Below are 13,949 nucleotides of genomic sequence, written 5' to 3'. Positions count from 1 at the left end.
CGCACTATAAATTGAAATGTTGGAAATCATCCTTCTGTCCTTATCCAGTGTCCTTAAGTTGGAAATCATCCAGTGTCCTTAAGAAATATAAGTGGAATTCCTATAACCTGAGAGTTTATGGAGTAGAGTATTTGTCCAGCTAAACACACTTATTTTCGATTTTATCACACATGTTAGACTTTTTATACTAACTGATGCTCTGCGACTAGTAACACTGTTCGTTGACTTAATTACTCATTTTTATGTCTTGAAATATTCAGTTAATAAAATAAAAACACAAACTTTGCCACCGAGAACACAGGCATTATCACCAGTTTTCTCAAGTTGCATTGCCCGTTAACTTTTCACTATAGTCTCCTGGTCAGTTTTTTCTGTGAGAAGACCACCCTCTTCACACTTCAAACAAAAACACACCAACTGACCCTCATTTCTCCTTCCAGTCATTTCTTTCAAAACTGTCGCTCTCTCTCTCCCCCGCGACTCCATTCCAGATATCCTATTTCGGAAAGGGACGCTGTCTGTCCGTTGGTTTCTTTCACGCTTTCTTAAAAAGAATCTTGTGGAAAACTTCAGGCTTTTCTTCCTTGCGTTATTATAATGTCACTTCACATACAAAAGCTCTATACTAATTGATATATATATACTCACTTCTATCTATCTGAAAAGCAGTTTTTTTCATTGTTTGTAGAGACGTCCGGTTATTTTTTTTAATTTGAACTAGGCACTGAATTTTCGATTATATTTAGTTATATGATTTAAAAAAATAAAAATATTATAGAAAACATGTGAAAATACTTATATAGACTAACATAGCACATCTAAATACACCTGTTATCACTTGAAAGTGATTATTAGGTTGAATTCTTTTTCGGCTGGGTGGCATCGTTCACTCTCAGGTGAGAAGCACAACAGTCCTTCTAGATGCCAAAGTAATTACTTTATGAGATGAAATTGTACATTTACTTGAAATGAATGAGGGCGCGTAAGGGTAAAATATATATAAGTACGGCAGTTCCAAGAGGATTTGGAAATTCATCTATTTAATTATATATCAAATAAAAGAAATATCAATACGTTAAATGCAAAATTAAAATATCAATATGTAAATAGGTAAGATTTGCATATTGAAAAATAATAAAATTGCATATTATTATCAAATTGCACTTGGGAAAGGTGTGCCTTTCACAATCCCCCCTTTGAAATTTTAGAATATTATGAATATAATCTTATAGAATTTCACCATTGGTAAAATTAAGGTATTTTAAATGACATCATAAGTTTTTGAAAATCTTATACATTCTTATAATATACACTGTAGTCGTATATCTCATATCCAACATAAATAAAGAAATTATATGTAATTTTTAAATGAAAACAGTAATACTGATAATAATAATTATTATTTTACTCATCATTAGAAATTGAATAGTTACTTATTGAACTACACAAGTCAATTAATTAGCTTACAAATTAAATATCTAAATGAATATATCAACCATTGATTTGGCTATATCTTTGTAACTGAATTTTTTACTACTTAATGAACATATATACAACAATACTACTTAGACAAGAGTAACAGTCCCTTCTTACTTATTACTATCCTTCCATTTCCATTTATTTCTTAATTTTCTTCTGCTTTCTCTTGTACTTCTCGTTGATTATACTACTTCAACAAGTATGCATTTCTTTTGATAGTTTCCTGTTCTTTATTGGGATTCATTAAAGTGTACACATTTTTATCTGTTCTGCTGACTACTTTCAAAGGGCCTGAATATAACAACATTAATTTCTTTAACACGCCTGCAAATGCATCAGACTTTGGAAAAACTCGTACCAGAACCAATTCCCCAATTTCATATTGTAGTTTTATGGTGTGCATCGAAATATTTCTTCCTGGCCATTGCCTTCTTCTTCAGGTTTCTATGTGCGAGTTCCACAAAATACTCTGCATTTGTTGATCTTTCAACCTCCGGAACTTCAAATAACTTGGCGACTTCGCTGGTCGAAGAAACTCACAAGTGGACCTCATAAGGAGATAGTTGAGTGCTCAGATGTTTTGCGGAATTGAGACATCTTTCTACTTTATTCAAGTATTTTGACCAAGACTTCTGAGTGCTGTAACAGTATTTTCGCAACATGCGCACTGTACTCTTCAGAGCTGTTTCTGCCATCTCACCCTGTGGATAATAAGGTGTGCTCATTAAGTGTTTTAGGCCTAATGACGTCATTTCTCTCTTCCACCTCTCCGAGGTAAACTGTGAACCTTTGTCCGTCAGTAGGAATTCGGCATTCGGGCACAGCTTCAAAAATTCTTTTAATTTCCCAAGGGCAGTCTCTGTAGTTGTTTGCTTGCACGCGTACAGTCCCACTAATTTAGAAAAGGCATCTTAGAATACTAAAATGTACTTCACGCCTCCAATTCCTGTCACCAAAGGCCCACAGAAATCGGCACAGCGGAAAACACCTTTCTTATTTGGGACTAGTGGATTCAATGGGCCACTTGTATAGCATGCAGGGGGATTCGCCCGCTGACATATCTGGCATGTTCCACAGTATTTTCTTATACTCTGCCTCATCTTTGGCCATACATAGCATTCAGACAGTTGTGGTACAAGCTTACTCGCTGAAAGATGGCCACGTTCATCGTGATAAAAGTTTAGAAGAGGTTTCACCATCACTTCAGGAATGCATATTCGCACTCCATTATTATCTCGCTTACACAACCTTCCATTCAAAACTTCGTATGTGTGCGTTCTTCCTTTAACTTTTCTGGATATTTCTTTACCTTCAACGGCCTTCTTCAGTTTTCCATAGAAGGGATCAGACGTTTGCATTTCAGGTAAAATCGAAATTAAATTTCTTAATTCACATGGGACCTCTTCCAGTATTCCCATTAATGTTTCTTTCAAGATAGGTTTTGAGTCAATCTCTACATCGAGATTTTCACTAGGCGGATATCATGAATGGAAATCAGCCTTGTTGCCGTTTGAAGAAACGTGTTCAAATATGAAATCTAAATTTGCCAGAGCTAGAACCCAACGCGTAATACGTTGGTTCGTGAGCCTGCATAGAAGTATAAATTTGAGAGCATGATGATCAGATCGTATCCGAAAACGCCTGCCTATCAAGTATTGTTTGAACTTTGACACACCCTCAATTAGTGCCGCAAATTCTTTCTCCGTTATTGTATAGTTTTTCTGTGGCCCAGAGAACACTCGGGATGACATCCCTATGACACGTGTGTCACCATTGTCATCGATTTAGTACAACAGGCTTGAACAAGCCCGATCACATGCATCAACCTCTAAAATCATCTCTCTGTCTTGCATAGGTTTCTTAAGAACAACTTCCTCTTCAAATATTTCCTTAATTTTGTCAAGTGCAGTTTGGTGGCTGCCTGTCCACTTGTATTTGACACCTTTCTTTAATAATTGGAAAAGTGGATATAGGACTTCAGAGTATTTGTTACTGAAACATCGGTAGTAACTAAGATAGCCAATCAATTTCCTCAATTCTTTAACGTTACGAGGTGCACGAAAATCTATTACTTTCTGTATTTTCTTTTTATCCTTACCAATCCCTTCCTGTGATAACTCATATCCCAGTATTTTTATCTTAGTGCGTGCAAACTCACATTTCTTTAGCCTTAGTGTCACTCCACCCTTTCTTAACAAAGTTAACACTTTGTCAAGGTGCATCAGGTGTTCTTCGAAGCTTCTAGAAGCGATAAGGGTGTCATCCACGTAACTATTGCAGTACAGTTTGACTTCGTCACCGAGCACTTGCTCTTATACAGGAAGATAAACTAGTCTTTGTTCCAAACGGTAATTTAACAAAGCAATACGAAATACCTTCATGTACGAAACCCAGGTATTTCTGATCTTGTTCTCTGACACGGACCTGAACAAAAAATTCTACAAGATCTATTTTGCTAAACATGAACTTATCACTCAGTTCCTGTAAAAGATCGAGAGGAGGGACAGGCTGGTCTGTTTCTCCCCGCATAATTTCTCCAAGTTTCCTCCCATCGATACATACTCTTACCTTACCATTGGATTTAGGAACACATACAAACGGACTACTAAAGGAGCTGGGACATTTTTTTATGATGCCTCAAGCTAACCACCGGTTTATTTCATTCTTAACCTGGTTTTTGAATTTTACTGGAAACGGGTACATTTTCGACTTTATAGGAGTGGGTTCAGTTAATTCGATCTTGTGTTCATAACCTTTTATACATCCAGGCTTTTCGTCAAATATCTCTTTATGTTTTATGAGGAGGGCTTGGACTTCTGAGATTTTGACAAATCTTCATATGCATCAACGTGGTTAATTATATCATCGTCGGTGGCCTTCGTCTCGACTCTAAGCCACTCAGACGGTGTCAAGACAATAGTCTCCAACTCAGAGGCGGTTGGGAATTTCCTTTCATCCAACCTTTGTACTGGGGTGCTTTCGCTTGACCTGTCCCCAAACGTACACAGGGCCACCTTTTTAGTTTCTGTATGTCTTTCTAAAGCATACATATCATCATGAAATTGGCCTGTATCTTGCATGTTACCACCGTCAAGAACTTCTTCGATATTGCGTAATACAAGATCATGATTATCAATTTCCACGTCTTTGAAGCTAACTTCGACTTCATAGGGTCGCTGCAAAACTAGCATCCCCCTCCCATAATCCAAGATGGCACTTGATTCTGCGAAAAATTGAGAGCCAATAATAAGATCTCTATTTAGACCACTTACTATTATCCCTACAGTCTGAAATGTTTTCCCATTAATAGTGATTTCTAGCATCGTTTGTCCTTTTATTACTGCAATTTTCTTACCAAATGCTGAGGTAACTTTCATATTGTTCGTCTTTAAATACGCAGGTGGTGGAACACAGTTCCTCACAGTGTCCCATAGCTTCTCACTGATAGCTGAAATCGAAGACCCAGAATCCAATAGTGCATTAACTGAGTGAGCAAAGATTAACACGTTAATTTCTGGCAAAGTTATAATGTTATTTCTTGCTACTGGTTCATCTCTTGTATCTAGAAGTTGGTCGAAAATCCCATTAACATGGTCAAAAGTTTCTTTATTCAAGGGGGCTCTCTTCCCACTTCTTAATATTAAATGACGATTATTTTGTTCCGAGGTACATGATGATTCAAAATATCTCTTGTTCTTTATTTGTTCACACATATTACATTTTATACAACTTTCATATAACGTGGACTCTACCACTTTTATAGACGTTTCGTAACTATTGACATCCTCATTTGTTTTTTCTAGCACACCCTGGGATGAGTAGTTTGCCAGCTGGACATTTTCTGAAATACTCTGTACATCCGTATCTTGCTGTTCCCAAGCGTGTGCTCTTCTTCCTCACTGGTTGTTGGAAGAGCTATTGCTGGAATTTCCGCTATTTCCATACACTTGACCTGTCTGAGACTCACCCTGTGAGTCATATGTTTCGAGTAACTGAATCTGTTCATCATCGCTATAGTCTCCTCTATTATTTTGACCCCTAAACCTATTTCTACGCTGATTTCCTCTCGAACCGCGCTGAGAATTTCTGTTGGAATGTCCATTGTGATTGCTACTAATATTATGGTTTCTTACAGTACGTCCACGGTTACTGGTACTGGCCTCAGAATTTTGCGTATGTGTTTCATTTCGTTCTGGTCTCCTATTGCTGTTCCGAGTGTAGGGTCCATGATTGTTTCCATCATTTCTTTCATATCGACGTGGTTTTTGATTTCGGTTCTCACGAGTTACTTGCATCATATTTAGGTTCTTCTTTGACTGGTAGCTGTCACGTTCTCGATAGCTTGTTTGGATTTCATTTACTACAGCAAGCATCTCAGATATACTTTTAGGTTTAGCTGCCACCACTATACGGAACATCCACTGAGGTAATTGTCTTGGAAGAACCTTCAGTAAAGTTTCTTCATCCATTGGAGGATCCAGCACAGAATTTTGTTGTAATAGAGTCAACAAGTAATCAGAGGGTTGCTGCTTGTTGACTTTTGGATCATAATGGCTGGTAAGTATATTTGCCCTCAGTGTTGCCAGCCTCTCATGATTCAAGTACGTAGATTTGAATTGGGTAATAAACTCTTTATATGTTGTTATTTTGTTCTGCATTACCTTAAACCAACACAACGCAGAGCCCTTGAGAGTCCTAGGTATAAAAGTCAAACGTAATTCTGGAGCTACACCTGTTAACTCAAAATAATTATCCAAATCAATCATAAACCCGTAAGTTTGAGCTTCATCTTCCATGCCTTTGTATACAGGTAAACTTAAGTCTCTGTGCATAAACGAGGACATGACTGATGTAAATTGGGCTAGATTGCTGTCAGTCCGTGTGACCGGTGATTCTGGCGACGGAGTTACAAGTGAAGGAAATACATTTTCAGGCACAGTTCCAGAGCTTGACGGAACTGACTCATTTCTTGGTGTCGCTGACGTCACAGGTTGTGACACGGAACTGCTTGTACCTGGTCCCAGTTTCGTTGAAATTAAAACTTCCGTTTCCCTACGAATTGTTTCCTGAAATTTCGACATCGTATTATCGACATTACTATACAGTGCATCTATCGAGTCTTGCGTATTTGAAGCAATATCTCTCATTCTATGATTCACACTTTCTTCCATGTCATTGATCTTTTCCCCTAATCGTTCAGATACGGCTACCTGGGCAGTTTGAATTTCATACCTGAGCTCATCGCGTAAACCTTCCTGACCAGTGGTGAGCTGGTCTACTCGAAGATCAAATTCGATTCGTGTATGCTCTAGCCTGGTCTGCAAATCGGTTGTCCGCTCTTCAAGATTGCCTAGCTTACTATTAATTTCTGATCTAATTTCTTTAATCGAATTTTCCAATGAGGTCTTTATCTCGCAATTGGATAACTCTAATCTCTCATGTACGTCATTCAATGAATTCCTAAGCTCATCCTGTAATTGTCGGGTAGTACTCTCTAAGGATTCCTGTAATTTATTTTCCAAATTTTTGTTGGAGTCACGCAATTTACTTTCTAAATCTCTACTAGTCGTGTGCAACTGATTCTGCAATTCTTTATTAGAGCTTTCCATCTTAGCTTCTACTTTTACCAATGAATTTTTCATTTCAAGCAATAGGCCTAATATTTGGTTCATGCTGGCGGTATTCGATTCTTTCGATCCTGATTCTGTATTTCCCGTTTCCTTTTCACTATTTCCCTCAATGCTATCATTGCTAGACATACTTTTCGCATTTGTTGTGTTTTCTAAATCTTCTTCCCCCTCGGGACTGACATGCTGCGAGTCGTCTAGATTTGATACTTTTCCCTCCATTTTCCTTAACTGTAACCTAGTTATTACCATACGAACAGGTCTTAGGTAGCTAGCTAAACTCTAATACTCTAAAAAAAACTTTTTCTAACACGTACTTCTAAAACTTTTTCTCTCCCCCCTTAAACTCTACTTGAGTTCAATAGCTTCGACACATGACAGAAATGCAACAATTTCCACTGAACACAGGCACACATTCAAAACAATACAACATTTTTCAATAAAAAAAAACATGAAAATGCACTACAACAATTTAGAGTAAACGCAAACCATCAAAACATACTAGAATAATTTCTCATGCTCTTGGAATTGATTTGGAATGATATTCATAATCCCGAAAACTTAGGCCAAAACAATGTCTGATGGACTTTTGTTAGCTTCACGCTTAGGGCGCCAAAATTTTGTGTAACGCAAGCTTACACAACCTCACATTATTTGAGGGAAGTGCCAAAATGAACTGTGTTTAGGGAATGCGATTTTTTTACCAAAAAAATATTCTGAAATAATAAATGAAATAAAAATTACATATCAAATGTAAGTGATATTAATAACTAGAAAATGTTGATAGAATATATAAATATTTAAAATTGTTATGTATATTCACATTCCCCAGCTTGCGAACTAGTGGGTTCTTTTTTTTATGGTCACTTGCCCCGTCAGTGACTCCTTCCAAATACATAGCCTAATACTGCCCACTGTATATATTTAGATGTCTTCCACCATCAGACAATTTTATATTATTAATTACTTTGATTCCCGGAAGGAAATCACACCTCTCATCCTGAAAGAGAGACAATACACGATAAAAATTTGTACTTACCACACAGCCTGATGAAAAAGGATTCAAGAAAAAGAAATAATAATAATAATAATAATAATAGTAATCCTCTTTCCTGTGAATGGATACAAAATGACTTTTATTCTTGTTTATAAACCAATGTGATTTAGAAATGCCCTACAAACGTCTTCTATCTGGAAACTAATATTGATTATTCACTTGTGATTACACAAAAAAAGTTTTTTTTTTTTACTGTTCGTGCGCACTATAAATTGAAATGTTGGAAATCATCCTTCTTGCAGTGTCCTTAAGAAATATAAGTGGAATTCCTATAACCTGAGAGTTTATGGAGTAGAGTATTTGTCCAGCTAAACACACTTATTTTCGATTTTATCACACATGTTAGACTTTTTATTTTATTTAGAAATATTTTTTTTAAGTCTTTGATGAGTCCAGTTTCTGCCGAAATACTAACTGATGCTCTGCGACTAGTAACACTGTTCGTTGACTTAATTACTCATTTTTATGTCTTGAAATATTCAGTTAATAAAATAAAAACACAAACTTTGCCACCGAGAACACAGGCATTATCACCAGTTTTCTCAAGTTGCATTGCCCGTTAACTTTTCACTATAGTCTCCTGGTCAGTTTTTTCTGTGAGAAGACCACCCTCTTCACACTTCAAACAAAAACACACCAACTGACCCTCATTTCTCCTTCCAGTCATTTCTTTCAAAACTGTCGCTCTCTCTCTCCCCCGCGACTCCATTCCAGATATCCTATTTCGGAAAGGGACGCTGTCTGTCCGTTGGTTTCTTTCACGCTTTCTTAAAAAGAATCTTGTGGAAAACTTCAGGCTTTTCTTCCTTGCGTTATTATAATGTCACTTCACATACAAAAGCTCTATACTAATTGATATATATATATACTCACTTCTATCTATCTGAAAAGCAGTTTTTTTCATTGTTTGTAGAGACGTCCGGTTATTTTTTTTTAATTTGAACTAGGCACTGAATTTTCGATTATATTTAGTTATATGATTTAAAAAAATAAAAATATTATAGAAAACATGTGAAAATACTTATATAGACTAACATAGCACATCTAAATACACCTGTTATCACTTGAAGGTGATTATTAGGTTGAATTCTTTTTCGGCTGGGTGGCGTCGTTCACTCTCAGGTGAGAAGCACAACAGTCCTTCTAGATGCCAAAGTAATTACTTTATGAGATGAAATTGTACATTTACTTGAAATGAATGAGGGCGCGTAAGGGTAAAATATATATAAGTACGGCAGTTCCAAGAGCATTTGGAAATTCATCTATTTAATTATATATCAAATAAAAGAAATATCAATACGTTAAATGCAAAATTAAAATATCAATATGAAATAGGTAAGATTTGCATATTGAAAAATAATAAAATTGCATATTATTATCAAATTGCACTTGGGAAAGGTGTGCCTTTCACACTAGGAGAGTTTACAAGGGCTGGGATATCTACATCCAATCCTGTTATTGCGAGCCGCAGAAGATGTAAAGGAAAAGAATCTCCAAGGCAGCTTCTGAAGCGGTTCTTCACAATTTTCATGGTGAATTGGTATGGTTGGTTTGGTTTGGTTAATTGAAGTAATCGTTCTTTCAGCAACGATGCCTTGCCTATAGCTACATTACTGACTCCAGTGTTGCCTTGGATGTCCGGGCCTTTTTGTTGTACAGAAGCGCTAAATGGATGCATTATTTCGAAACAAGAGTGGAAACATTAAAAGAATGAACATAAATGAAAATATTATCAGTAATAACAATCGTATGTTGTGAGAACTTTGTGGGCTGAAGAAAATGGTTTGGCAAGCCGCCATTTGGACAACTCTGGTCTATCCCTACTCTCATATAAGTCTTCAACGTATTCTTCCCATCTTCCTATGACCTCATTTCTCTCGCTGACTACCTTCCCATTCTTATTCTCTACTGCCATCATAATACTCCCTTGTTTCCTCCTGTGTGAATATTGTGAATACGCTGTGAAAATATTGTTAATTTCTAAAGACAGTTTTAGATAACACGCCGCAAGTCATCAGTCATGCTCCAGCTTAACTCAAGGTGAAATCGGCAGTCAATCCTTTCTCGTTATTTTGTTGTAAAAACTGTAAATATTGTAGGCTACAAGGGCTGTTTCAATTTCGAGAGTAAAAGTGAAAGAAAAGGTATTTTTTTCCTGGGTAGCATCATATTGATAATTGTTTAATAGATGCTCATGATTCTTCGGAGACCAGATTACAGTCTTTGTTCAATTCTGGATTCGTTTTAATACCAGTATGTTTTGTTGACCAGAAGTTTACTTTCAGCAGAACAGTGCTACGGTCACACACCCCTGAATCTAATTTTATTAAGTAGAAGGAGCAAGTGCAAAAACTCATTTATGATATGAGGAATTACATTTAATACCGCCTTTCCCCTTCTATTTAATAAAATCAGGTTCAAGTGTATGTGCACCTATCACTGTTCTGCCCAAAGTAAACTCTTCCTTTTATCATATTTATTGTTCGGGTGAGGAATTTGGTTTTCAAAGACCAAATTAGAACGGACTAAAGAATTATTTGTCATAACGAAACTATTTTACGTAGGAGCGTGACACTTGTTACGACAAATTGTGCAGATTGCAATGGAACTATAGGGCTTTTACTGGATGCTGCACACTTGTCTTCAGCAGTAGAACGAAAAGTAGCAAGGTAACACATGTAAAGTAAGTTACCTAACCAAATCTTATATAACGTACCTACCCGTATTTATCATAAAATTGTTTTTAAAAAGGTAGAAAATGAAGAACTTGGGGACCGCCTATCAAACTAGTACCATAATTTTAAAGTAGATAGGTTTAAAAATAACGTTGTCCCAACCCGACTGTAAAGTTGTTCTGTTGTACGGAACACAATCTTGCATAAACATTCCCCCCTTTAAAACAAACCAATTTTACGGTCATAAAAGAAATGAATACATATAAGGCAAATCCTGGATTGGATCGTCAATTATAACAACGCCGTCTTAGGGCATTGAAAAAAAAATCAATTCAAACATGCGCAACAAATTTATCAAAAAATTTCAGATTCTTGTTTAGTGGCTAATCGAAATGAAAGAAGACTCAACGTCGTTAACTTAAATTGAATGAAGAAAGAAAAAAATAAGATCAGACTTGCATATGCTTAACTCTATGAGCAGTATTCGAAATTATAAAATCAAATTTATCGTGATTGTTTATTTGTGCCAATCAGTCAACAGTTACATTGTAACAAGTATCAGGGGAAACAGAATAACGTTTGTTAAATATTTGCCTACATCGCAGTATGTTCAAACCACTTACGATATTATGTTATTACATTGACTCAATATAAACAGTTACATAGACGAAATCACGTTCAGAATGTAATTCCCTAACCTATATAAAGCCCTAACCTACGCAATTGAAATACATATTTTCCAAAATATATCACGGGACAACACAAAAGGACATTATTTAACAGTAAGCGCACGAGTTCAATTTACCTAACCTAAGCAAGCAATTGAAATATGTATTTCCAAAATATATCGCGAGACAACACAAAAGTACATTATTTAACAGTAAGCACACAAGTTCAATTTACCTAACCTAAGCAAGCAATTGAAATATATATTTTCCAAAATATATCATGAGACAAAACAAAAGGGCATTATTTAACGGTAAGCACACAATCAGATTTCCTAACCTAACAATGAAGGTAGATGTATATTATGGGACACGTTCAATTTAAATCTTACCTAACCTAAGCAACCTAAACACATTATTTAATGGGGCACACGTTCAAAATGACATCTTAGAGTGAAAATCTTACTTAATCTAACAATTAAAAGAAGCGGTGCGTTCAAAGTAAAGTTCACCAACAATTTTTCAATTATACGTATCAAACATATCAAATTTAGCGACTTGATCACATATGCTTATAACATCTTGTTATGAGTGGAAAAACGTGATGAGCTGTCTAAACGCGTAACGCCCTTCGTTTTAATTACACATATTTATTTCGAAGCACTCCATTTGGTAAATTCGTGATTCTGTTTATAATCGAAACAAGAAGAAAACAAAATAAAATGGATGGATATTATCAAGTTAGTGGAGGTTCCTACAAAATAGTCCTCTCGGTCCTTGTCACCTGGATCTCTGGCTTCACAGGATAGACTAGATTGTCAAACCTGTTTATTTACACGTCGAAACTGATCTCCTCGGGTATTAGTCCCACGTCCTATTAAATATGGGACATTGGTTCTATTAGCCGACGAAATGAACTTCAACCACTATACTTCCTGCCCATTACTTTATATCACTCGTAATGGCGGAAGTAATACTCGATGGCTTTTAGCCAAAACTTGTTTTGATGAATTTTTACTTCGGTCAGACTCCTCAGTGTTTCCTTTCTTCCAAAATAAGTCAGGTTATCCCAATTAACAATTTATACTAGGTTGACTTCCAAAATTTTATACTTTTGATTACGAAATTTCTAAGTTTTGAGGAGCCGACCTAAGCCATCGTCTTTATACACTGTAAAACGGCGTTTCACTGCGTCATCTTACTCGCGTCACCAGACCTTAATAATAGCGGTTTTAATATTGCATAGTCGACTACGAACAAAAACAAATTTACATTCCTTCTGTTACTATACAAAACCCTAGTTAAATAAGCAGTTGTTTTACCTATTAAATGACATCTCCTGATTATTGGAACTAATCAAGTAATAAAATTGTTAAAACTCACCTAGTCACTTCTTGGAACTATTTACCATTGTTATGGTAACCACCGTTCCCGCTGTGTGAGAAAATCGCCATTTGCAATCTAACTACCCGTATAGCGATTCAAACGCCCTCTTGTAGTGATAGCCAGAATGAGTAACAAATGAACGCCAGAATGATTAACAAATGAACGACGTGTAGTAACACAACTATATAACAACAGTAACTGTATTGTAAATCATACATTCCGAAGCTGAGGGAAATATTTCTATCAGGTAAAGTAAAGATATAAATTAAATTTAAATGTATATTAAGCTCGGAGTTTCTTAAGGCCAACATACAACAGGAGTGAAATTATTACGGTAACGCGAAACAGTTGTAGATAAACACTTTGAAATTTTCGACGTAAGATTATTGATATGTTTTGCATATCCCATATAAAATTAATCACATTTATGCCATTTATTTTATTGGCAACGGAAACAAATTAACATTAGAACGAATCTTTGAAAGCACTATGGTGCAGTATTACAATACAAGAACCAACTTTAACCCAACATAAACAACCGGTAAACATTACAATACGGGAGCCAACCTAAACAGAATGTAAATAGCCGTTAAACGGTCGGTTACACCTTCTACAAAATCCACAAATAAATAACTGGTATTAAATATTTGTTAGATGTGGAGAAAAGAATCAGGAGAACTGTATGTAACGTTTCTTTGCCATTACCATCAAGCTAAAGAATTTTATTGGCCGCAACAGAAAGATTAGGCCTATGTTGCATTAACAGATGTCAAGCAGGAATTAAGTGAACCAAGTATCGATCATAGACATAAATTAGAATTTGACAAATTTTGCTCGAATAAAAGAACTATTAACTTTTTGTTTTGTCTGTTAACTTCCTTTTATCTCTCTAAATCATTAGTGCCACTGTCAATAGATTTTGAAAGTGTAATTAAACGAAGACATGGATGTTAGACTTGTCGTGTAAGTCACAAATTTATGTCGTGTACGTCACGTGGCATATATTTTAAAATAAATACAGAAAATATAATAATTTTCTTTTTCTCTTGTAGCTTGGTGT

The 13,949-nt window shown here is 35.8% G+C and overlaps 1 protein-coding gene across 1 annotated transcript; it reads right to left on the bottom strand.

Moving 5' to 3' along the window:
* Nucleotides 1–2,390: 2,390 nt before the first annotated feature.
* Nucleotides 2,391–2,837, bottom strand: LOC145670025 (uncharacterized). The gene has a single exon (XM_081738370.1). The coding sequence runs from the start codon at nucleotides 2,835–2,837 to the stop codon at nucleotides 2,391–2,393; it is 447 nt and encodes a 148-aa protein (XP_081594496.1).
* Nucleotides 2,838–13,949: the final 11,112 nt, after the last annotated feature.

This window comes from Thermobia domestica, chromosome 14, assembly GCF_964235325.1.
Source record: "Thermobia domestica chromosome 14, izTheDome1.hap1.1, whole genome shotgun sequence".
Lineage (NCBI taxonomy): Eukaryota > Metazoa > Arthropoda > Insecta > Zygentoma > Lepismatidae > Thermobia > Thermobia domestica.
This window is presented reverse-complemented; position numbering and strand designations above follow the sequence as displayed.